Consider the following 24,415-nt stretch of genomic DNA (forward strand, 5'->3'; position numbering starts at 1 on the left):
ACTGGATGTAAGCATATAAATCTAACCTCTGGTGGGTTATTTTTAGGCTTAACATCATATTTGAAGGACTTACTAAAATCTTGTGTTGTAGTATTTGTTTTACTTTTTTTAGGGTCGAGATTCTTATACTAGAAAATAATCTAAAACAAAAGTTCAGCTACATTTTATTCGTGTTTAATTGACCCTTCATTAAAATAACTTACTGCCATTTAGAATAATACTGGGTTATGAGGGAGTATGCTGGCAAAGACGATTAGTTCTATAAACAATTGATTCCTTAAACAATTAAAAAAAACAATTAAAATGTGCTTTTTAAACAGGGAAGAAGAATAATTTTCACATTCTCTCTTGACCACAAGTTGCCAAGAAATTTATAGAAATATTCATTCTTTTGCAAGTCAGGCCTATATCATAACTGTTTACACCTCTACTACTCCACTTTTTGATCAGCATCCTTGGTAACTTTTATTTGCCTAGGGAAAATTTTATTTACCTTTTGGTTGCAATTGACTTTGAAACATAAAGAGAAAAAAAGCTTTTCATAACATTTATAAGGACTGGATTAGGTGTGGGCTCTGTACTGTTACACATTTTAATAGATGCCGCTGAATATTCATGAAAAGAAAGATTTTACTGCAGGAACATATGTTAGAATAATGACGCAAATTGGTTCCTTATGACAAGTTTGAATTAGTGTTGTTTTTTTTTTGTTTATAGGAATAGTGCATGATTGTTTTAATGCCTGTTATTAAAACTTTATTGACAATGACCATCCCCAGCTGAGGGTTGGCATGTGGATGGCTAAGCTTTAACCACACTCATCTCAGTTAGGCCCCTCCGTGTCTTTTATCTGGATAATTTTCTCTGACTTATGTAGTGTGACTAAAATCATCTTTAGAAAACTATACAGTTATTGATGTGGAACACAAAGGAACTATCATTGAATATTGAAGTATATAAAGTAAAAAAGTAAGAGTTTCTCAGCCCAAGGACCTCTAATTCACTACTCACTTCCCTTCTCTAGAGACAGCCCCTGTTGAAGTTTGGAATGTACCTGTCCAGCTATTTTCTTTGCATACATAAAACACGTATTTTTAGTTTTACTCAGTGAAATCATAGTAGATAGATTGATGGATGGATGGATATTTGGATGGATAGGTAAATGGATGGATGGATGGATGGACATATAGATGAACAGATCGATAGATATAAAGATGGATGTTTTATAACTTTCATTTAGGAATATGACACTGTTCATGGGTGTCATTATAGGGTGGTACCTAAAGATCTAATTCCTTTCAATGGCTAATATATAGTGATGTAAATGCAGTGTTTGAAACTTGCTTTGTTATTTAAATGTAAGTATGACATTATACATTTTTATGGCCTTTATTGTAGCATACAGTCAGCTACTAATTCATATATTTGTTTTCCTTCAGTTAATTATGAAAGCATTGCCAGAAATCTTTCTGTGAGTATCTTTATTTTTCCATTATGTAATTATTATTTGTTTTAGATATTACATATTTAAGAAAGAAACCTTAGATATTTACTCTTTGGATTATAGGATTAGAACTTTTCAGTATCTGGGTCACATTTCAATGCTCCGTAGGTTTTTTTTTTTATAAGATTTATTTTTTTTCTCTCCCCTTCCCTCCATCCCCCTCCTCTGTTGCCTGCTCTCTGTGTCCATTTGCTGTGTGTTCTGCATCTGCTTGCATTATCCGGCAGCACTGGGAAACTGTGTCTCTTTTTTGTTGTGTCATCTTGCTACATCAGCTCTTCCGGTGTGTGCCACCACCCCTGGGCGGGCTCCGCTTTTTTTCACGCAGAGTGGCTCTTCTTACGGGGCACACTCCTTGCACGTGGGGCACCCCTACACAGGGGCACCCCTGTGTGGCACAGTATTCCTTGTGCATGGCAGCACTGCACGTGGGCCAGCTCCACACGGGTCAGGAGGCCCTGCGGATCAAACCCTGGACCCTCCATATGGTGGACGGTTGCTCTATCAATTCAGCCACGTCTGCTTCCTACTCCATAGTTTTTAAAGATCTTAAGATCATGTCTCTAGTAATCTAGGCTTGAAAGTTTTTAAGAATTTACTCATTAGCATTATAAAATTTATATGACAGAAGAAATAGTTGAAAAAATAGAAGGGAAAAAAAAACTATAGCTATCGCACCATGAATCATAATCTATTAACATTTTGATATATTTTCTTCCAGACTTTCATCTATGCCTGTTTTTAAGAAGAAATTTTTATTCTTGTGTTGATTTATCTATATTATATATTTTACTTGATATATTTTAAGTATTATAGGAAATTCTTGAAATTGAAGTTGCAGTAGAGTTTGAAAATAGCATCATCAATAACCCAGTTATAATTTAGTGATGCAGTCCCAGAGTCCTGGGGCTTTTGCATAATGATAATTATGATTTCCTATTAAAATTTCAACCAGCTAGATATACAACTTGTACACTATTCAAGTAGCAAGAACTTTTGGTTATTTTTCTATCTGTGACTTATTGGGCATGCTGGTAAGATGTTTGTAAGTGAAAAAAAAAAACATGATTTGGAAAGCAATTTCAAGAGAAGTTCACACTTTAGAAAATATGGAAATAATGTCTTCTTTTTCTTTGACTTTCTCAATTTCAGTGCCGGGAACCAAATCAGCCCTTCAAACCTTACCTGAAACATTTTTTACCCAAACGTTTGCACTTTGCCAAAAGTGACAGGATTGAACCTTTGACATTCTATTTGGATCCTCAGTGGCAACTTGCATTGTAAGTTCTGACAGTCAAACCAGGTAAACCGGGTAAATCCAGTTGGGCCCTGGGTTTCCAGGAATGTTGTTATCTGAAATCTGTACAACTGCACTCTTGGTGCTCTGCTCCAGGCTTTCTCAGCCTTGATCTGTTGACATTCTGGGGTGAGATCATTCTTTGTTTTGGAGGTTTTTCATGCTTATTGGTCGTTTGACAGCATCATGGCTCCACCCACTAGAAGAAAATAGCACCCATTCCCCAGCCACAACAACCGAAAATTTCTCCAGGTATTGCCAGAAGTTGCCTGAAGAGGTGTAGATCACCTGGGCTGAGAACTGCTCTGTCATTTTATATCCATATTAATTAGTTCTGATGTTTCATGGTTAGGTATTACTACTTGCTACTGCATCTCTTCTGCATGTTGCAGTTATGTCTCATAATACCTTTAAAGCAGTATCTTCAAGTCCAGCAAATAACTGGCAAAACCACTTCACTTTATAATAATGAGCAATTATCTTCTTTGTTAGACATTGCCATTTTTTTCATTCTTCTTACACTAATCCATCAGTAAACTTCAATTTATTCGTGTGTTCAGTAAATTATTTGGTTGGCACATATTTTTAATATCAAAAAACTTGATTATGAAGTCTTTTGATAGTTATTGAGAAGCCAATGATGATAAATGCCCTCTCAACAGAATCACATTGTCTCTACTCTTATTAGAAGAGCTGTAATTTTAGTGCTTGGAAGAACACAAAAGGAGGGACTTACCCTTTCAGAAGAACTACCCTGAGGGAAGAGCTAATATTTAGTGAATAACTACTGTATTGCAAGCATTTCTCTATCTATGTTAATTGATTGTATTTTTACAAACAACTCAACATGACAAAATTGAAAGCAAAAGAAGGTAATTAAATTGTCCAGAGTCACAGGTAGTAATTAGCACAGTCAGGGTTCAAAGCCAGTTCTGTTTTGGAGCTATTGGTTTCTCTCCTTAATAGGTATTGCTTATAGATGATTTGTCTAATAAATAAAATATAGAGATGACTCCTTAATACTTTTAAAAACCAGGTAGTTCTATTTACTTTTTCGTTATCTTGTTATCTTTTTCCTCTTTTATTAATGGGAATAATATAATTATTATCTATTATGCTTATAAATGGACTTCACATCATTAATTGGTATATGTCAAAATTAGGAATCCTTCAGAGAGCAAATATTGTGGAAACGGATTTCATGGCTCTGATAATGCATATTCAAATATGCAAGTGAGTAAACAGACTTTTTCTTTAACATATAGGATTATTTCTGAAGTAAAACTGATATACAAAGTTTTAGACTTAAAAATACAAACTGTGATTTATATGCCTTGACTGAGAATTAATGAAGCATATACCTTGATAGTGCTTTTTTTTGGATATTAAAATAATAGAATTTTGTTAAAATTGAAAAATTTTTTATGAACATGTGACTTATACCTCCTGCTAAATTTCTAGTAATTATTTTGCACGTTTTTGCTCTGTTAAAAACATTGCTTCGCAGTGCATGAAAGCCAGTGATTAATAGGTGGGAAGGTGTTCTGAAAGAAGATAATATACCAAGTACTTTAAAATTTTTAAAATGTACACCCAATAATTACCTAATTTTACCCCTATAGAACTATGTAAGGTAGGCGGGAGAGTTTGTATCCAATTTCATAGATGAAAAAAATTTTTATCACCCATTCTTTTGTGATTGTCAAGTCAAGAATTGTAGTACAGCTAAGGGAAATACCCTTGATTTCCTTGGATTATATTTGCAACAGGGGTAAAAACTATATCCTACAAAGTCCATTAGGCATAGGAGTTTTCTCCTTTTTATCTTAGCATAGTCGATTTATATGAGTACAATGTGGATAACAATAATATAATTTTTTGACCAACTATCCCCGTCTTTGAAGCCCATTGATGCACTAGTACTTCTGGTCTCATCTAGGCCCTCTTTATTGGCTATGGACCTGGATTCAAGCACCGTGTAGAAGCCGACCCCTTTGAAAATATTGAAGTCTATAACTTAATGTGTGGTAAGTATGTACTCAGGACTTCCACTGCTTCTGAAAACAGATCTGGCATAGCATTATTAAAAGTAGGTCCCATGGTGGAGTCCCTTGTGGTGACAGTGATGAGGCAAAATAGCCTCTCATATTCTTACCTTCCTTCTTCTGAACCAAGAGGCACTGAAAGTATGTGCTGAACAAGTCATCCCATCACTTATGTGCTTCTTCCTCTAGGCCGCAAAGTGCAGCACCCCTGGTGAGGTGCTCCCTATATCCCCAGTGGATAGCACTGAGCTGGGCCCTGGACTTCTTTACTGGGCTCTTTATGAACTGGAGACACGGTAAAGAGTTTGGGGGTAGTGAAAGGTAGACAAAAGAGGTAGGACATCTGGTCACCATAAGAGTGTGAATGAATGGCAATGCCAAGGTTGTGGAAATTGAGGAAGACCCATTAGGAATATTCTCAGTTTACCCTGCACCTTCTGAATTAATACTCAAATGGTGAGATACTGAGTTGTAAGTATGGCTTCCTTTTTCTGATACTGATGCCGACATGTGCAAAACTATGTGGCTGGCACATAATGAGTGATTCTCTCTATATATGTTTTCTAATGTAATTGTTAATTAATACTAATTATTATTGATTTTAATTACTGTTAACATGTATTAGAGTCAAACAAAACTGGTTTTGCATTCTTGGCCTGCTTCTTTAGCAGCTTTGAGACCTTGTGCAAAGCACTATGGTTATTCGCCTACCAAATCTTGATGATAAACTTATTAAATTATTCTGAAGATTAAATAAGAAAAATAGATTAGCACAGTGATTGGCATATAGTAAGCATTCAACAACTGGTAACTATAATTATCATAGACTTTAAAATTCAGACATTTTATAGAGAAGTACACTGTACACATCAGTATTTCCTTTAAGAATAGCATTATTAAAAAATGCTCTAAAACTGAAGAACATTTTTAATGTTTAATTGTGGTAATGATTAAAGGGCACATGTAGATTTTAAAAAAATCGTAGTGGAAATCTACTTATATGATTTTAATTTTTAAAATTTTTTATTTTTTAAAGATTTATTTTTTGCTTATTTCTCTCCCCTTCCTCCCCCCCACCCCCCCAGTTGTCTGCTGTCTGTGTCCATTCGCTGCATGTTCTTCTGTGACTGCTTCTTTCCTTATCAGAAGGACCAGGAATCCGTGTTTCTTTTTGTTGCATCATCTTGCTGTGTCAGCTCTCCGTGTGTGAGGCACCATTCTTGGGCAGGCTGCACTTTCTTTCTCCCTGGGCGGCTCTCCTTACGGGGCACACTCCTTGCACGTGGGGCTCCCGTACACATGGGACACCCCTGTGTGGCACGTCACTCCTTGCACTCATCAGCACTGCGCATGGGCCAGCTCCACATGGGTCAAGGAGGACCGGGGTTTGAATCGCGGACCTCCCATGTGGTAGGCGAATGCCCTATCCATTGGGCCAAGTCCGCTTCCCTTATATTATTTTTAAACTTTGAAGTAACTTTTTACCCTTCTTGGAATTTTGTAGATTTGCTGAATTTGATACCAGCTTCAAATAACGGAACTCACGGAAGTCTTAACTACCTTCTGAAGAATCCCGTTTATACCCCAAAGCATCCCAAAGAAGCCCGTCCCCCGGTACAGTGCCCCTTCACAAAAACCACCAGAGAGAACCTTGGCTGCTCATGTGACCCCTCCGTAAGTACCGTCCACGGTGGATGGTGTTTCAGCACCTCTGCTGAGCATATGCTGTAGAGTGGGGTTCTTACTAAGGGGTCTGTGAGCTGGAACTGAAATTCAGAAAAACCGTTTTCTTGTGGGGACATTTTGGTATGGGTATGATGTACTAATTAAATAATACACAGTGTAGTGTGGACTTAGTAAGGGGTCTTTGGTTTTCACTTGACTGGCAAAAGGGTCTGTGGGACAAAAAAAAGGTTAAGAACCCCTGCTGTTGAGAGACTTAATGGTCAAGTTAAAATTTAAGTGTTGGGGAGGCATTTATTTTTTTATTCTAGAAGTACATGGGGGCCTCTTATTATTTATTTTTTCCTCTTCCTAGTCTTTTTAGTTCCACCTCGATTTTTATCCTTTACTGCTTGACTTAGCGCAGGTTGGAAGAAGTGTAATCAAGTCCTGGGGATCCTGGGTCATACAATTTGTGCTATTATCCTAAGCAGTGAGGTCTTGAGTCAACGTTTACCAATCACAATATTGCTTCTCCAGAACACATCTCAAACCCTTTTAAATTTACGGGGAGATAACGTTTTTGGGGGGGTTGAAAATGAATGTGTGGCTCTGTTCCTGTTTTAGTCCTATCTTAAAATATGATCATTGCAAGAAGATAAAAACTCATAAGTTATGAGCATCGTTGATAGTGTCCACAGAGATGGAGATTTGGGGAATAGGTCCTTTCTTGCTCTCTCGTTTGCTTTAGACTTTGACTTAGGCCTGCAGGAAAACAGTAGGAGTAGAAAGAAGAATTATAAGCTAGTAATTTTTCAATTACTGAAGTTATAATTATGGCAACAATTTTCTCTCTTTACAACTTTTACCCTTTTTTCCCTGATCATCAAAAAATTAACTTTCACTTACATGAGGCAGATTAAAATGTTGTCTTTATTCCATGTTGGATTAAGTAAGCTGTAGAAACTGTATATTACAAAATTAAAACATTCAGCCCTTAAAATTAGTATTATTAACTTTTTTAGATTTTGCCAATTGTGGATTTTCAGACACAGCTGAATCTAACCGTGGTAGAAGGTAAGAAAGACATGATTGGAATGTGGAAACAGGTTTTTTGCAAACTGTGTGTGCCATACAGACTTGATTTGGGGCATTGTTTGAGAATAGCCCGATAAAATTAATGCAGCAGTGGAAGACCACTTGATGAAATAGAGATTTCTTTGACAGTCTGGACGGATAGTCATATGGTAAGAAGGGATATTTACAATGGATATGGCATGTAATATATTAGGTGGAAGCTGAGTCACTATGAACATGATGGAGTTTTGAAAATTTAAAGAATTTTGAAGTTTTATAATAGATCCCTAGATTTCCATTTAAGATACCTAAATTCCTATCTCATCTGGTTCTTAGTAAATTACAAAAATTATAAACGGATTTAGTTTGTCTGAAGATATTTCTTCATAACTTTTGAATGAAAAGTAAGGATATGCAGACAACTGATGAAATTTTTGATTTTGACTTGATGTTCAACATGGCTTTGATACAATCTTTGGTCCCTAAGTTAGTTGGCTCGCCTTTTTATTTTTTTTCTGCTGGACTAACAAGGTGAAGTCTGCACTAATCCTGACTTGAACTTGGTTATATAAAATCCCTGTTGTAAGTATTTGGGTTAGAGAAATTTTTGATGGCCCCCAAGGTGGCAAAGTGTGATGGTTCAGGACAATGTCTGTGGAACTGTTTAGATCTGTTTTGAATATGAGTTTAGGAGCTGTATGTCAATGGAAAAATTACTTGCTCCCCACGAGCTGCTGTTTCCTCACCTTTAAAATGGGCATATAACGCTACCTCCCAGGAGATAGAAACATTATCTGAAATCATGTGTGTCAAGAACTCTACAAAGCACCTGGTCGTTGGAAAAAGGGCAATAAGTGGTGTCTACTGTTGTTATTTTGTTCAGTTTAGTCTTATACTTGAAGTTCTGAATCTTGCTTTGGAAGTGTACCTATCAGCCAGAAAATTTGCATTCTGGACTATGTCCTGAAGAATAAGTAATTAAAATAATATTAAAGAATTTTTGCAATGCCATTTAAATTCTAATTAACTGCAGTTTCTAGCAACTTCATGCACTGTCCTCCTGTGATATTTTGACATTTCATTGATCTTTTAATATCTTCATAGGCATAAAGTACAGTGAAAGCCATTTAAAAAAATATTTATGGTTCTAGTATTTGTACTTAGTCTTTTTTTTTTACAGGTAAGAATGATTTTTCAATAGCGTTAAAAAAGAGAAAGAGATGAGTGTGTATCATTATATGGCATTATATAATGCACACTGCATACATTAAATGGTGTTCCCATCCCCCCCTCCTACCCAAGAGGAGCTCATTAAGCAAGGCACTCTACCCTACGGAAGGCCCAGAGTCATCCAGGAGAACAGCGCCGTGTGTCTTCTTTATCAGCACCAGTTTGTCAGTGGGTACAGCCAAGACCTCCTGATGCCCCTTTGGACATCCTACACTGTCAGCAGAAATGCAAGTATTTGTCACCTGTCTAGCTATGAGTGACTGTTTAAAATGATGATGTTAAACAAAACATTGAAAGCATCGTTTCACCCTGGCAGTCTTGGCCCTATAATCAGTTTCTACATCAGAAGAACACGGGACTAGGAGTCAGAAAAATTAGGTTCCAGTTCTAGCCCAGCCACTAACTCATCATGTGACCTTGAGAGCCAGAGAGAGCAAATTTCTTCTCCTGTGAAATGAGGGGCATGCAGTAAAGGATTTTCCCTTTTTTTCCAGCTTTAATTTATTTTATCCTTTTTGTTTATAATGTCATGAAGCTAATGTACAGTCAGTCGTAATTATATGCCTCTAAATGCATAGCACAAGGATTTACCTGGTTAAAGGACCTCACTTTTTCAGTATTTTGAGAGAATTTATTAAGTGATTAGAATGTGTGCATGTGTGTGTGTGTTTATAGCAGGAAGCAGAATCAGACTTTATCTCTTCCTCAGAATTTGAGGAGGATCCCAAGCTAAAAGCAGCAGAATATTTCCATATTCTAAAGAGGACAACCAACATTTTGGGCAGACACTTTCCTCTACTGTGACCTCCTGAGAAATGGAAGGCATAGGAGATCAAGAAGTTTATTTTAAGGAATTTATTTGAGGAATTGTGATTATGAGTGTTGGCACACCTCAGGATTGCAGGGAAGGAGGGCAGGCTAGACATTTGGCAGGAGTCGATGCTACAGTCTTGAGTGAAAAATTTGTAGGGCGCATGGCAGGCTGGAAACTCAGAGAGGAGCAGCTGGTGTTGTCGAGGCAGAATTTCTTTTTCTCCTTTGCTCACAGGGCCTTCAACTGACTGGATGAGACTTACTACATTACTGAGGGCAAATCTCCTTCCCTGAAAGTCAGATATTAACCCCATTTATGAAAGATCTTCATAGTAGCACTTAGGCTAGTGTTTGATTAAGTAACAGGGTACTGTAGTCTAGCCAGGTAGACAAATGCCTCTAGCAAGGCACTGCAGAATTGCTCCTATAATATTCAGTGAGTGCTCCCACCCCTGCTAGGGTTACAGATAAATACAGGTATTTCATGGGATATACTAAAAATTAGTCACTGCCTTTTATCTGGCATTCTAAATTAACTGGGTCTCCTGTGTTTTTGTTGTTGCCAGATGAATCTGGCTGTTCTAACCACCATATATCAATTCCTAATGAATAACTCTTCACTTCCAGTTTGCTGCCTTCTTACTAAGGCAAGTGACTGGGAGGTTTGCAGAATCATAGCAGAGGGAAACCTGGGGTCTCACTGCACAAAGAGAATTAGGCCCACCTCATTCTGCCTTTGGAGCGGAGCCTGGTAGGGGAGCCTTGGGGAGAGCTTGGCCCACAGTCACTGGCTTTGGGTATATACAACATGGGGATTCGTGCCACCCTCATGCTTAGATGTTTCTGAAGGCAGCAGCTGTTGCAAACCAGCCAAAGAGGGTTGTGGAGTCCTGTCCATCCTAGGGGGAACAGGAAGAGGTGGCAAGCACACCTACCACTATCTCCCGACATCCTCTGGAGTGCAGACGTGGCCCTAGGCATTCCCACGGCAGTTCCCATGATGGAGCTGAGTGATTAGAGGAGGGCCAGCAGCTCTTGGATGCTACCAGCCCACTGGAGTGGTGTGGTGTGGATGGAGCAGGGGCTTCTGGTCATGGTCTTCTGACTGCAGCCTCGCTTCCGCCATGCCAGCTCCCAGATAGTTGCCCCTCCTGAGCCAGGAGGCTGCTAGACCTGTGGGTACCTGAGAGAGAGGGAGAAAAGATGGAGGGCAGGGCTCCTGGAGATCACAGGCATGGAGGTTCTCTCCTCAGAATTGTCTCTCTCTTAGGTAGTTCAAGGCACTGGTGAACAGAGTCAGAATCAAGTTAAGAACGGTAGGGTAGCAGATCCCAGGAAGAACTTGGCTTTTGGGGATCTGTGGATCCCTGTAGGGGAAATGGGCATAGCCCCCATCTAAGTGTATAGCGTCCCCATGACCCAAGGAAATCAAAGAGGGAGCTGAGCAGCTTCCCTGCCCCTGAGGCTGGGAAAACATGAGACAGGTGAGCAGAGAAACTTCTGGTAGGTGCCTTAGCTGCTCAGGTTGAAGGGGGTCCTTGGTGATGGAGAAGACTGTTAAGGTGCAAGATCACTATCCTGTGCACTATTACTCGAAGCCAAGGCCAAACAGAGGAGGCTGGGCAACCCGTCACCACCAGCAGGAGAGTTAGGGTGGAAAGGAAGTGAGTGCAAATATCTCAGAATTAGACCGCCTTTCCCTCCCTGATGTGGTAGAAAGCGAAATCATGAGGGAGGTGTGCCTTGGAAGAGGGAAGGGGACAAGATGTGATTTAGAGCCACTGAGTACCTTAAAGGGATGGAAAAGGGAATTTGAGAGTATAGTTGAGAGTAGTAGCTGGATTTAAACTTAAAGTTATTATTAATACTCACTGAGATTGCTAAATAAAAAGTTAAAAAAATGTGTGCCTGTGAACGCATGTGTAATCTGTGTTAAATATATCTATATTATAAACATACATGTATATTCACGCTATTTATATAACATTTCCACCTCAAACTTGATTTTTCTAATGTTTGAAGCCTTTAGGTTAGTTTACTCCAGTTATTTACTTAACTTTGTAACATATAGCATTACATACAATGTTTTGTAGGTTCCTCATCTTATTTGTTGTTGTTTAAAACCTTAATTATAGTGTTCTTTGATTCTATTTGAATGTTTTCCATTTTCATATGTAATCAAAGCTGCACAAATTCACAATCGTCACTATTCCTGAGGACTTTACGTTGCCACTCAGTGGCCTTTTTCTTCTCAACCTTTGGGCTGAATGGTGAATATGGGAAATAGACTCAGCCCTCTTTAAAAATCAGTGTTTCACTACCTAAGAGTTTAAAAGTGTGCAGATGGAAACATTCTAAACAAAATTAGCATTGTAAGATCAGAAAATATTTGCATGTATGCCCAAAGGATTACTATCCTTCATATTGCAGAGAGTATTTATCCTTCACTTAGAACAACGACGCATACACATGTCATGAAAAACATGGATAGACGAGATGAGCTCCAGAATTTTTTGCTGTAGTGCACCTTTTTGGTTGTTTCTAAAACAATCTCCTTTTCTACCCCATTCCTGATGGTTCTTTTCCTTTTTTCCTTCAGGACAGTTTCTCTACAGAAGACTTTTCCAATTGTCTCTACCGGGATTTTCGAATTTCTCTGAGTCCTGTCCATAAATGCTCATTTTATAAAAATAACGCTAAACTGAGCTATGGGTTCCTCTCCCCACCGCGTAAGTCTTTTGTCTTCCTCTCTGACCTTTATGCACTCCCTCTTCTTTTCTTTTTCATTCTTGTTTATAAATCCATCACGCATTATGGAGCCTTGTTTATTTATTGGTAAAAATTGTGAATTAGAAATTTAACTACTGGGGAAAATTTAAAGGATCTAGAACTTGACTTTCATAAAACTTTTCATTTTTATTTGAAAGGTCGTTGATTTAGCGGGGCTACTAATACTATTACGAAAACTCTGTGAAGTTGCGAGGGAATATGTATGGAGCGGAGGGAGCCAAGCATGCCTAAGGCTCTGCTTTTACCTAATTCTTTGACAAATTTTTATTTTCTTTTTAAGCAGCAAAGTTCTCTCTCCTTTCCTAAAGGAAAGGCTTTTTGAAGTTAAATGTTCTGTTTTTTAAAGTGGCGAATTTGTGTGTTAGTTGGAGGCCTCCAGGTACTCAGTCACCCCCAGCATCCAGTCCTGGCCCCAGAGGAAGTGCCTGATGTCAGAACTTGGGTATTTCATTATAAAAATAGACCAGGTTCAAGCCCAAAATTCATACAAAGGTGCCTTGTACAGCAATTTGAGGCAGATGTCCTTGAGTGTTTTTCTGGGCAGTAGGTGTCGTTCTGAAGGCCAATATTCCCTTTTTTTTGCATTTCACACTGAAAGACTTTAAGGAAAGAAGACTGTCAACGCAATACATTTTAGTTGAAATCAAGTCCAGTAGGTAAAGTTTGACTGTTTCACTTGCAACCCTTTTTCTCTTTAAGTTTCTGTTTGCTGATCAATTCGTCTGGAGGAAGGAAGACCTAAATATTCTATTGATGTTTTTAAGGGGCTTGACTAAACCATTGTATTTTCCCTTGACCTGGTATCTGGAAATGTTTTGTAGGTTTAGATACTTGGCTAATTTTTTTAAATGCTCCCTCCCCCATGGGAAAACTATACTTTCTTTTTTTTTTTCTCTCTCTCTCCTTTTGTATTATCCTTTTTCATAGATACATAGATCACAAAAATGTTACATTAAAAAAATATGAGGGTCCCATATACTCCACTCCCCACACCCCCCACTCCTCCCACATCAACAACTTCTTTCCTTAGTGCATTTGATGAGTACATTTTGGAGCATTGCTATACAGCATGGATTATAGTTTAGGTTGTAATATCATTGAGGACACCTCTAAGTCCAAAAAATGCCCTAATACCACTCTTTTTTTTTTTCCCTCTCCCAACCTTCATCAACTCCCGTGGTCACTGTCTCCATATTAATGATATAATACTTTCTAATACTTGTTAAGAGTGAAAAAGTCCATTGTTTTTCTTTATAGAACTACGTAAAGGTTCAAGTCAAATATACTCTGAAGCACTGCTTACTTCTAATATAGTGCCAATGTACCAAAGTTTTCAAGGTAATAATTTTTATCCCTATATTGTATGATTTCAGTGAATTTCTGAGCAGTTGGTATAATTTGCATGTAACTGACTTATGGTCTAAATTAAATGAGTAAATATCAAATACGTTCTTAAAAGTTTACTTTGAGAATGCTCATACATAAAATCATTCTACAAATGTTAGAATTATGATATATTCCAATATCTATTATTCTGCTTTATATTTAAAAGTTTATAAACATTTTTGGCTCAAAAAGAATATAAGGGTCTTCCTAAAGTTATCTAACTAATGTGTCCTAATGATATTTATTCTATCACACAATCTATTTCCCTATTTAATTATTTGGACATTCTTACTAGTTTTGATTTGAAAATTAATAGATTTATCATCATCATTAACTATTGCAGCATTTGACTCTTACGGAAACAAATACACATTTATATTTAATCTGACATAGAATTTCAGAATATGGAGCACAGAAGGAAACTTTTACTCTAATTTGCATCTGGAATACTTGTATATATTTTAAAGGTAATGCTCAGGTAGTTTAGCTAAATCTGAATGACACACCTTGTCTGTGTTCATGATGTTGTTATGTTTAAAGATGATACCTGGCCACAAGCTCAGGGATGTCTGAAAGGGACTTGAATTCAACATTTACCTATCAGGCTTTCCAAAGGCCAAAGGAGAACAATGGATTTTGGCCTCACACTCAGGTCAAAGCCAAACTTGACATTTTTTCCATTGATTATAAATGCTCATGTTGAATCTGGTGTTAGTTGATCTCACCTGGCCGCAGGACCCCTCTTTCCTTCCAAACGGTGCCATCTGCCTTCTTTCAGTTGTATGGCACTACTTCCACGGCACTCTGCTGCGCAGGTACGCTGAAGAAAGAAATGGTGTCAACGTCGTCAGCGGCCCTGTGTTTGACTTTGATTACGATGGGCGTTATGATTCACCCGAGACCCTGAAACAGTAAGAACGTGTTTTATCTTAAGAATAGCTCTCTAGTGACATTGCTGTCCAGTTGAGTCCACAGAACCTTTCTTGTCTGGGTTACTCACATTTGTGTATGTGACATTTCTCACCACATGGGCAGCTCCCTGAAATATCTGGTTCATTTTGATCATTAGTTTTGATGGTTCTCTCAGTGTTCATAATGAGTGGAGTTAGTGTTTCTCCCCAACCCAGCTCAGAGGAGTAATTCTGGAGCTCAGTTTAAAGCTGAACTGTGCCATGTGTTAAGAGGATAACACCATGGTTTAAAATCTCTAGGTGTGGCTCATTGCCACTGTTAATATACTGTCAGCCAGAAGAAGCAGCAGCAAATGGTAGGCAGCAGATGTCACGAGGCCCAGAATGAACAGGGTGGCCGAGCTGTAGTGCCTCATGTGTGGGGACCACTGGTGAATGTCACAGCTTTTACCCCACTCGGCTAGGGATTTCAGGGATGGGGGGATGATGGTGTGACTTCCTGGAAGAAACCATTGGTGGTGCTGTTTTCATAAAAGGAGAGGAAGAGAACATTTTGGAAACTGGTTAATCTTTATTAAAATCAAAATGATATGATTTTTCGAAGCAATCTTGCTATTAAGCCTAGAGAGAAAAAGAGACCGAAGCATCTTCTGAGCTGTGCCCCCTCTCTGAGAACTCTCCTACATGCCCAGGCTGACCTAGGCGGTTACTGAATATGCACCTATATCTGTGAGTGCATTAATTTGTGAAATTGAAGTAGTCTTATTATATCCCTTGAGGCATAAGGTCCCAAGTAGCTGCAGTAGAACTTTCATGGGTAGATGGCACAGCCTTCCCTCCCTCAGGTCCAACCAGAGCCTTTGTTCTCATCTGTTTCATACATCATGGTTCCACCTAAATTTACATTTGAAAACCATGATCCTTCCACCTTGAGTTTTCAAAGAGTCGGGGGGAAAAAACAAGCAAACTAGCAAAACATACCATTGAGGACAGTGGAAACAAGAGGATTAAGATAAGATGAAGGTGTTACTTAGGACATCTTTGATAACAGGCTGAAAATAAAACAGAATAATTAAAAATGCAGTTATTGGAATAGAAAAGTCAGTTAAAACAAGAATTGGGAAGTAGATTTGGCCCAATGGATAGGGCATCTGCCTACCACATGGGAGGTCCAGAGTTCAAACCCAGGGCCTCCTGATCCATGTGATGAGCTGGCCCACACGCAGTGCTGATGCACGCAAGGAGTGCCGTGCCACGCAGGGGTGTCCCCTGCATAGGGGAGCCCCACATGCAAGGAGTGCACCCTGTAAGGAGAGCTGCCCAGCGCGCAAAAAGTGCAACCTGCGCGGGGTGGCACCGCACACATGAAGAACTGACACAGCAAGATGATGCAACAAAAAGAGACACAGATTCCCGATGCCACTGACAAGAATACAAGTGGATACAGAAGAACACACAGTGAATGGACGCAGAGAGAAGACAACGGGGGGGGGGGGGGGGGGAGAAATAAACAAAACAAACAACAACAACAACAAAACAAGAAGAATTCACAGCAACATGTCCTCTCTGAAGGAACTGGAAGAAAACAACACCAAGCCAACTCTCCCTCCATCCACTGCCCACACCACAACTGCCGAGAGTTTAAAAGAATATAGGTAATGTTAGAATCTTGGAAATTGATGTTCAAAATGATATTTTCTTTTCCTTAGTGTCTCGATTCCAGTGTCTTTACATAGAACTAAAAAAAAAAAAAAATCCAAAAGTTCAACAAATTTCTTAGAGAAAATAAAAAATGTTTATCCAATTCTCTTATTATTACTATCCTTCAATCTGGCAGAATATATTGAGGTATTGTGGTTACTAAGTGTTTAATTATTCAACTGAATTGTATTTTTTAGATAAGTGGAATTAAAAGTTTGCTTTTCTGAAATATTCATTAAAAGGGAAATAGTTATTTCTTTTTTAAAGTGCATATTGGCTTATTTTACAGAAACCTCAGACTTATCCGTAATCAAGAAATTCAGATACCAACACATTTCTTTGTTGTGCTAACAAGTTGTAAAGATACATTGCAGACTCCCTTGCAGTGTGAAAATTTGGATACTTTAGCTTTCATTTTGCCTCACAGGACTGATAACAGTGAGAGCTGTGTGGTAAGTAAGCTTTCTTAGTTTACCTTAAACCTTAAAAATATGTATGTATTCGTGTGCTGTTTGTGTCTTACCTCTGACATTACTTTGAGATAAAACATAACTCTTGAATATATATACACTCTCAAATTACAGAATGGTTTTAACTTTGATCCTTTAAAATGTCATATCTTCAGAGACTACCATCCTCATCATCTGTTAAAGACACTAAAAATCAGAACAGAGGTGAATGTGAATTTACTCTTGTTTCAAAGCAGGATTTATCATTCCAAGACTGTCAGCACTGTCATAAATCATTTTTGAAGTTGAAATGTTAGACAACATTTCAAATGGAGTCTTCTATGTGTCCTTTTATTATGAAAATCATACGTTTGTCCTTAATTACCCTTTCTGATTCTCTTGTCATTCCAGAGTTTGTTTGGATACAATTGTTTTTATATCTTATTTGTTCAGAATTTTAAAATTCTAAACTGTAGACTTTGAACACCAAGGCTGCATAAAATTTTGGAAATGTATAAGTTTTTCCTTATGGTGAGCCAAATGTTTTGCTTTCGTAGTGCTTCCCACATTTCCTAGTTGGTTTGTTTTCCTTTTCTTTTTTTTTTTTTTTTCTTTTCTTTCCATTGAAGTTACTCAAAGTAAGTCTAGACCAGAGTCAGCAAATAGATTTTGGCTTTCCTAGCAGCACCAGTGAGTGGGTCATGGATACCTAGAGTCCTGTGGCAAAAAGGATCTTGCGGCCCAGACTGAACCCAGCAGGAAAGAATGCTATGATCACTCCTTCATTCATCCCTTCATTCATTCCTTTATCCACTGTGTGATCTAGACATTCATTCATAGAACAAATATTTACAGCTAGGGACTATTTGAGGTACAGGGACAGAGCAGTAATTAAAACAGACTGTGATAGCTGTGCCAGGCTCAGGCATAGAACACAGGAACCCATTTGCCATCCCTCACCTAGGAGTCTTTCAACATATTGATCATTAAAATTATGATTTTCCTTAATTGTCTCTGTGAGAAACTTCCTGAATTATTTGGCCTTCCTCATGACACACTCTTCTCAATAAGTTATTTTTCCTTATTCTTCAGAATTAAGTCCAGAATAGCAGGATTACAACTATTGGGATGTCTGTTGGGAACCTAACTCTGCTAAATGGTCAATATTGTGGGCATTGTTGGATACAAACCAACTATTCCCTCTTCATTGCTCTCTTTTCCCTGAGAGATTATGTTGTCATTCAGTGTCTCAGCTAGAGTTGTGTGCAGGAGCAAATAAAAAAAAACCCCAGTTATAGTGACTTGAGCAAGGGAGGGGTTCCCCATGTAATAGGAGGTCCAGAAGTAGACAGTCTAGGGAGTGTGCATTGAGTGAGCTACTCCATCAGGGATCCCAGCCTTTCTTATCTCTTGCGCCACAATTCTTGGCGTGTGGTTTTGGTCTATCTGGGTAAAGATGGCTTCTGTTTCTCTAGATATCATATCTGCATTGTGGACGTGCACAGAACAGAAGGCAGCAAGAAGCTTGTTCTTACATCTCATTGACCAAAATGATGTTATATACCTTGAGTTAGGCATTAAGTTTCCTTTTCTATCTCTACCATTACAAAAGCAACTGTACCAATATCTTAATGCCAACATTTTATCAGATTCGGTAATGGTAATGTATCTGGCAAACATTAGCTATTGGACCGGAACTGTATTTGAAGGTGTATCATACATGTTTACTCTGCAGTAGTAACTGAAGATTAGCTGGATATTGTCCTGAGAGTACCAATGCTTTGTTTGTACTATTTATCTGTTCCTACAAATGTTGGAATAGAGGGCAGGTGTCTACTGGCCAAAGAGTACCCTGAGTCAGGGCCATTCCCCTTAGAGCAAGGGTAAGGATTGCTGTTGAGAGGGAGAGTGATTGAGGCTGCCATACTAGGTAGGAGACTCATGGAAAGTGGAGTTGGGAGTTTTCCCACTATGTAGAAAGTCTGTATTCATTTTCAACAAATAATTTCTCACGGGTATGTGAACCTTTATTGAAGAATGTCTTTAAAGTTCATCAGCTCATCAACCAGTGGATATTTTCTTCCTCTAACCTTCTCCAATAGTGTTCTTCAGAAAAGCTTATACTACCATATGGATGTATCATTTCATCCCTATTACCTGTCTCAACAACCACATCTGATTTCATTTGCCAGAAGACCTGCTTCTAATTCCTTTTGATCTCATGTCATCTAAGACTTTAAACCCAACCAGAAATGAAGTTTTACTGCTTCCCACAACCCCATTTTTCATGCAACTATGGAGATAACTCATTCTGATGAGAAGTGATATTTGTATAAGCCTTGGCACACATCATGACTTTTGAGCCATAAACAACCCTATAAGGAGGGTGCAAACAAAGAATCCAAGTTTCTTCATTCTAATTCCCATATTCTTTCACCATGCCATGTGACTCCTGCTTTTCAACATTTCCCAAACCCTGTTGCAGTTTCTTGCACCAGTACAATACATGATATAATTTGTTTGAGCCCTACTAGGTCAACTTTCCTTTCCCAAAATTTGATACATCTAATGAAAGAAACATGCATGGATTGTATTAGATGGTGAGTTTCTCAGCAGCAGGGACTTTGCTTCACAAATCTTGTGGCCATATGGAGCTAAATTGTCATAGCTGATTAAAGTGGGGGAGATGGAGAACTTGCAGAGAAAGTGAACTGGCTGTTCTCTACTGATTTTTCTTATTTATTTGCCATCCTTGTAGCATGGGAAGCATGAATCCTCATGGGTTGAAGATCTGTTGAAGTTACACAGAGCCCGGATCACAGATGTTGAACACATCACTGGACTTAGCTTCTATCAAGAGAGGAAAGAGCCAGTTTCAGACATTTTGAAGTTGAAAACACACTTGCCAACTTTTAGCCAAGAAGACTGATTTTTTAAAAAATCCCAAAACACACTATAAATATTTTTGAAAGAAACTTTTATTTTATACAGTCCTCTATTCACACTATTGCATTGTTTGGAAACTGTCGACCAGAGTTAGAACTGGGAATCCTCTGTGATATGTACATCTCAGGGAAACTTGCGGACTTGACCCTGCAGTAGGATCATGTTCCGACTGAGTCTCGCACATATTTGAATGTGTAAGAATTGCATATGATGTTCAAGTTCTGGGGAATAAAGACAGACCATACCAAAACGTCGTCTTCTACTTCTCTTAAAGGGAGAAGTAGGTGTGAATATCATCTGGACAACAGATATTTGAATCTTATTGTTAATAAACTTTTAAGAGCTGGCAAATGCTAGGCTGATGAATAGGATTGGAACAGTTTATGTTACATTAGTATCTTCACAGGAACTTAAAAATGATTCTGAATTCCTTTTAACTTGGGATTTCACTTCTTTCAACTTAAATCAAAAAAAGTAATGGAAGCACAAGTATTTCTGAGGCCCTATTTCTGTATTTCTCTTCAAAAGCCCAAAGTATTAATTCTGTTTACTTTTTATTGTGGTGGGTTTCTTCAGATTTAATGGAACTAACAAGTTAAAATTTTTTTAGATTTATTTTATTTCCTTTATTTTTCTTTATTTATCCCCCACTTCCCCTAGATGGTTCACTCATCTGTCTGTTCATTGTTTGCTCACCTTCTCCAGGAGGCATGAAAACCAAAGCCGGGACCCTCCCACATGAGAGGCGAGTGTGTCTAGCATCCTGAGCCACATCTGCTCTCCACAGGCTGTGGCATCTGCTGGCTTGTGGCATCTGCATGGTGCTGTGGGGCAGAGTCTAGCTTGTTGGGGTGGGAGGTGGTGTCTGCTCATCTTCCTTTAGGAGGTACCAGAACCTGAACCTGGGACCTCCATGTGGTCGGCAGGTGCCCAAGTGGTTGAGATCTGTGAATCAAGTTTATCTACCAGTTAGAAAATTTTACTCTGCATTTATGCATAAAAAGAAAAATATTCCCATTCTGCTCACTGCCTGAAAATATCTCTTAAAAAAGTGAATATTTTAGATTGTTAAAAATATGTCTTATCTTGGTGAAACTTCAGAGAATTTGTCAGCACATGCAAAATAGCATTTTTCATTGAGATAGTAACAGTGTTTCCCTCAGTGTACCAAAATGGCCTCACCAGCAGCAGACTGTTTTGTGCCGAGCAGTTCATTTTAAAGTTCCATAGATTTGAAGAGACCATGTCACCATCATGTCACATCTTCTCATTGGTCATGAAAAATGAGACAATGGAACCAAATACCATACATAGGCTATAACCTTTACTCCCCATCTGGACTCTTCAAAGGCTAGATTAACTTGTAGGTTACCTGGGTGCAATTTAGGAATGATAGTAGTACATCAAAGAATTTTATTTGATACCTGATAATCCCTTTCAACAACTGCAGGGTTTACGAAGACCTTTAGATAATATAATTTTCAACTCAAAATCGTGTAATCATTGAGAAAATCTCATTGACTTTTGTTTCAAACCCAAGGTCCCTGAGGCTCTACACATTTTTTGTCCTGTCTGTTTTCTCTCTCTTGTTCAGAATGGGTAATTTGTATTCTTTCTTCTTCTGATTCTTTACTCTTTCCTCTCCAGTCTATTGTTGAGCCCATCCATTGAGCTTTATTTTATTTTTCATTTTTAAAAATTGGATTTGGTTCTTCTTTGTATATTCTATTTTTTTTGCTGAGACTTTCCATTTTTTCATTTGCATAAAGCATGTTTATAATTTTTTGTTGGAACATTTCTATGATGTCCTTTTCAAATAATTCCACATCTTAGTTATCTCTGTGTTGGTATCTATTCATTGTCTTTTTTCATTCAAGTCAAGGTCTTCCTGATTCTTAGATATGATTTTTTATTGAAATCTGGACATTTTAGGTATTATGATATGAGACTATGCATCTTACTTAAACCTACAGTTTTAATGAGCTTTTTCTGACACTGCTTTAGCAGGAAGGGGCAGGGGCACCGACTTGTTACTGCCAGGTATGGTTAGAAGTTCACATTCTTCTTTCAACTTGCATGAACACCTGGTGGAGGGCTATTTAACTTCTGGGCTGGGGTGGGAGTTCAGGATTTGTCTTAGGCCCCTGCTGATCCACACCCCCGCCCACCCCGGCTGAGATGTGTGGGAGTACCTTGTTACTATTCCTATGTGATTTCTACTGACTCAGGGGGATAGGGATGGTGGGGAAGGCTTTATCATTGCCAGGTGGGATAAAATCCCCAGTTTCCTCCTCACTCTTCTCTGACACTGCCCTGGCAGGGAAGTTGGGGTACCTGTTTGCAGCCTGGTGAGGTTGGAAGTCTAAGTTCCCCACTCAGCCTTTACTGACCAGGGTAGTGGTAGGACCAAAGTTTTTCCTATAGTTGTTTGGCTGGAGTAGAGCAGTTACTGCCTTCTGACTTGCTAGGCTGCACCTTTCCTGGTCCTTTGGCAAGAGTAAGAGCAGTTTTTTCTTGAGATGTTTTTGTCTGCACTCATTGTGTTTCTGACTTCTTCAGCTCTAATTCTGGGATGTATGAGGCTAAAAGAAAACCCAGGAAATTTAGCACAATATCGATCCTTGGGTCCTGAGGTCCCTAGCCTGTCTGCTGCCTTCTCGCCTCCTTCTAGGGTCTTCTTAGGTTGATTTTATATATAATGCCCAGGCTTTTATCTGTCCTTAGCAAAAAGAATGGGGAAAAGTGTCTACTCCATCTTTACAGAAGCATCTTATTGACTTTAAAAGACACATAAAGGGGAGTGGACGTGGCTCGAGTGGTTGAGTGCCTGCTTCCCACATGGGAGGTCCTGGGTAGGGTCCTCTGTGCCTCCTAAAACAAAACAAAACAAAAAAACAAACAAACAAAAAAACCAACTCAGGAGTTATGTGGCTCAGCTGAGTGCCGGCTTCCCACATAAGAGGCTCCAGGTTCAATTAGTGGCCCTACTACCTAAAACAAAAACAAACAAACAAACAAAAAACACATGTAAACACATGATTTCACTATACTCAAAGCATCTTAGCAAAGTGGAATTGAGTGGATAGATGCCCCTTTCCTTTGCAAAAAAATGCCCTTCCAGTGTCTTACAGTCATGGGGAAGGAGAGGAGGTAAAAGTCAAGCATTCCTGGAAAGTGGAACATATGATGGTCAGAGCTATGGACCAGGTTCATGGGTACACCAAGGAGACACTTGGTGCTTCTGGGCAATGTCAGCATAAGGCTGCCCAAAGGTGATGATGTTTGGGCTAAGACTTGGAGCTCTTTAGGGGAACAAGATCAAGAAAAGGCATTCTACGATCCTTTGAATAGATACATTCTTTTGGAATTTTCCCATTTACTGCTGTTTCTCATATTTTCTTCAAGTGTCACAGTGACCAACTTCTGGTATATAGCTACGTCTTCATTTTTCTTGCTTTGTTATGATAATCTGTTCTTAAAGGAAATGTCAGAATATAAGTACTATGCTGACTCTTTAAAGGAAATAGCCTACACATCTGCTTTTAGCTTTTTATTCAGTTGTCTTTATAAAATAGTCTCATCTTTAAAATATTCTTGAGACTCTTCCTTTTCAATATTCCATCAGTTTAAAACATGACAGATCCCCACCCCCAAATTTGAATGGTAAATGGAAATGTTGTTATCCTATTATTGCCAATAAAAGCTATACTTTGCTTTTCAATTAGAAAATGATACCTTTATTTATCCCTGATTTTACTGCTATATTTAAGTTTAATATTTCTTAAATGAGGTAAGTAAGTTCCATAGAAAATTTCATGGCTGGTCAGTTCATTCATGACAGAGCAGAGAAACAGACAGACATAAAAATATTTCCAAGAATTAGAAAAGAGCAAAGTATAGAAGGAAGAAGACGAAAGTTCCTGTTCCAGCAGGATAAGTAGATATTTCCCTGGGCTGGTTGGCAAGAAGCTGTTCAGGGAGATAAGACAGGGATGGGGCTAAGACCACCCACCCTTCAGCAGAGGCTGCCACCCTCTTGGCTGTTCTCTAATATTAGCCACAATAGTAACTGTCCTGCCAGCCTTGTGGGTACATGCTTAGCTATAATAGGAACTGACATTTGAACTTTGAAACTAAATGTGGTGATTACACTTCATCCTGAACCTTATCACAGGAATTCGGTGTCTCGGTGCTTTCATAAGTGCTAAATGAAATTTTATCATGGCCATAATCCAAGGACATTTTCCCTTGTTTGGGGCCAGTCTAAATATTGTAAGGAAGGACAAAAAATTCTTCTACAGAACATAGGTGTCTCTAAGCTAAGAAATGTGGACTTACAAATAAAATGTGTATGTGCAAAAGACTGGCTGCTTTTCTTACGTACAAAGGGAGGTAGGGAGAAGGGGTGGTGTTTCTCCAGGGATATGATAATGAGTCCAAGGGTTGTTGACAATTGACCACAGCTGTATTGTTGGAAGGAGAAAAAAGATCCAAAGTTCATTTCAGGTTTACAGAGTAAACATCCATTTCTGATCTGTGACCTATATGCTTGGCTTTGCCATTTTAATTGCATTTAATCATGCTTCCAGGTAGAAACAAGTGCC

The 24,415-nt window shown here is 38.6% G+C and overlaps 1 protein-coding gene across 1 annotated transcript in view; it reads left to right on the forward strand.

Annotated features, from left to right (window-relative positions):
• Positions 1 to 23,540, forward strand: part of ENPP1 (ectonucleotide pyrophosphatase/phosphodiesterase 1) — a 71,171-nt gene extending 47,631 nt beyond the window's left edge. The window contains exons 14-25 of the mRNA XM_004469793.5: positions 1,440 to 1,471; positions 2,657 to 2,784; positions 3,965 to 4,034; positions 4,741 to 4,828; positions 6,351 to 6,520; positions 7,534 to 7,585; positions 8,888 to 9,042; positions 12,228 to 12,357; positions 13,676 to 13,756; positions 14,583 to 14,715; positions 16,706 to 16,868; positions 19,624 to 23,540. Of these exons, the coding sequence (XP_004469850.2) occupies positions 1,440 to 1,471; positions 2,657 to 2,784; positions 3,965 to 4,034; positions 4,741 to 4,828; positions 6,351 to 6,520; positions 7,534 to 7,585; positions 8,888 to 9,042; positions 12,228 to 12,357; positions 13,676 to 13,756; positions 14,583 to 14,715; positions 16,706 to 16,868; positions 19,624 to 19,794 (1,373 nt within the window). The 3' untranslated portion in view covers positions 19,795 to 23,540. The remainder of the gene's footprint in view (positions 1 to 1,439; positions 1,472 to 2,656; positions 2,785 to 3,964; positions 4,035 to 4,740; positions 4,829 to 6,350; positions 6,521 to 7,533; positions 7,586 to 8,887; positions 9,043 to 12,227; positions 12,358 to 13,675; positions 13,757 to 14,582; positions 14,716 to 16,705; positions 16,869 to 19,623) is intronic.
• The last annotated feature ends 875 nt before the right edge of the window (positions 23,541 to 24,415 follow it).

This window comes from Dasypus novemcinctus, chromosome 11 (assembly GCF_030445035.2).
Source record: "Dasypus novemcinctus isolate mDasNov1 chromosome 11, mDasNov1.1.hap2, whole genome shotgun sequence".
In the NCBI taxonomy this organism is placed as follows: Eukaryota; Metazoa; Chordata; class Mammalia; order Cingulata; family Dasypodidae; genus Dasypus; species Dasypus novemcinctus.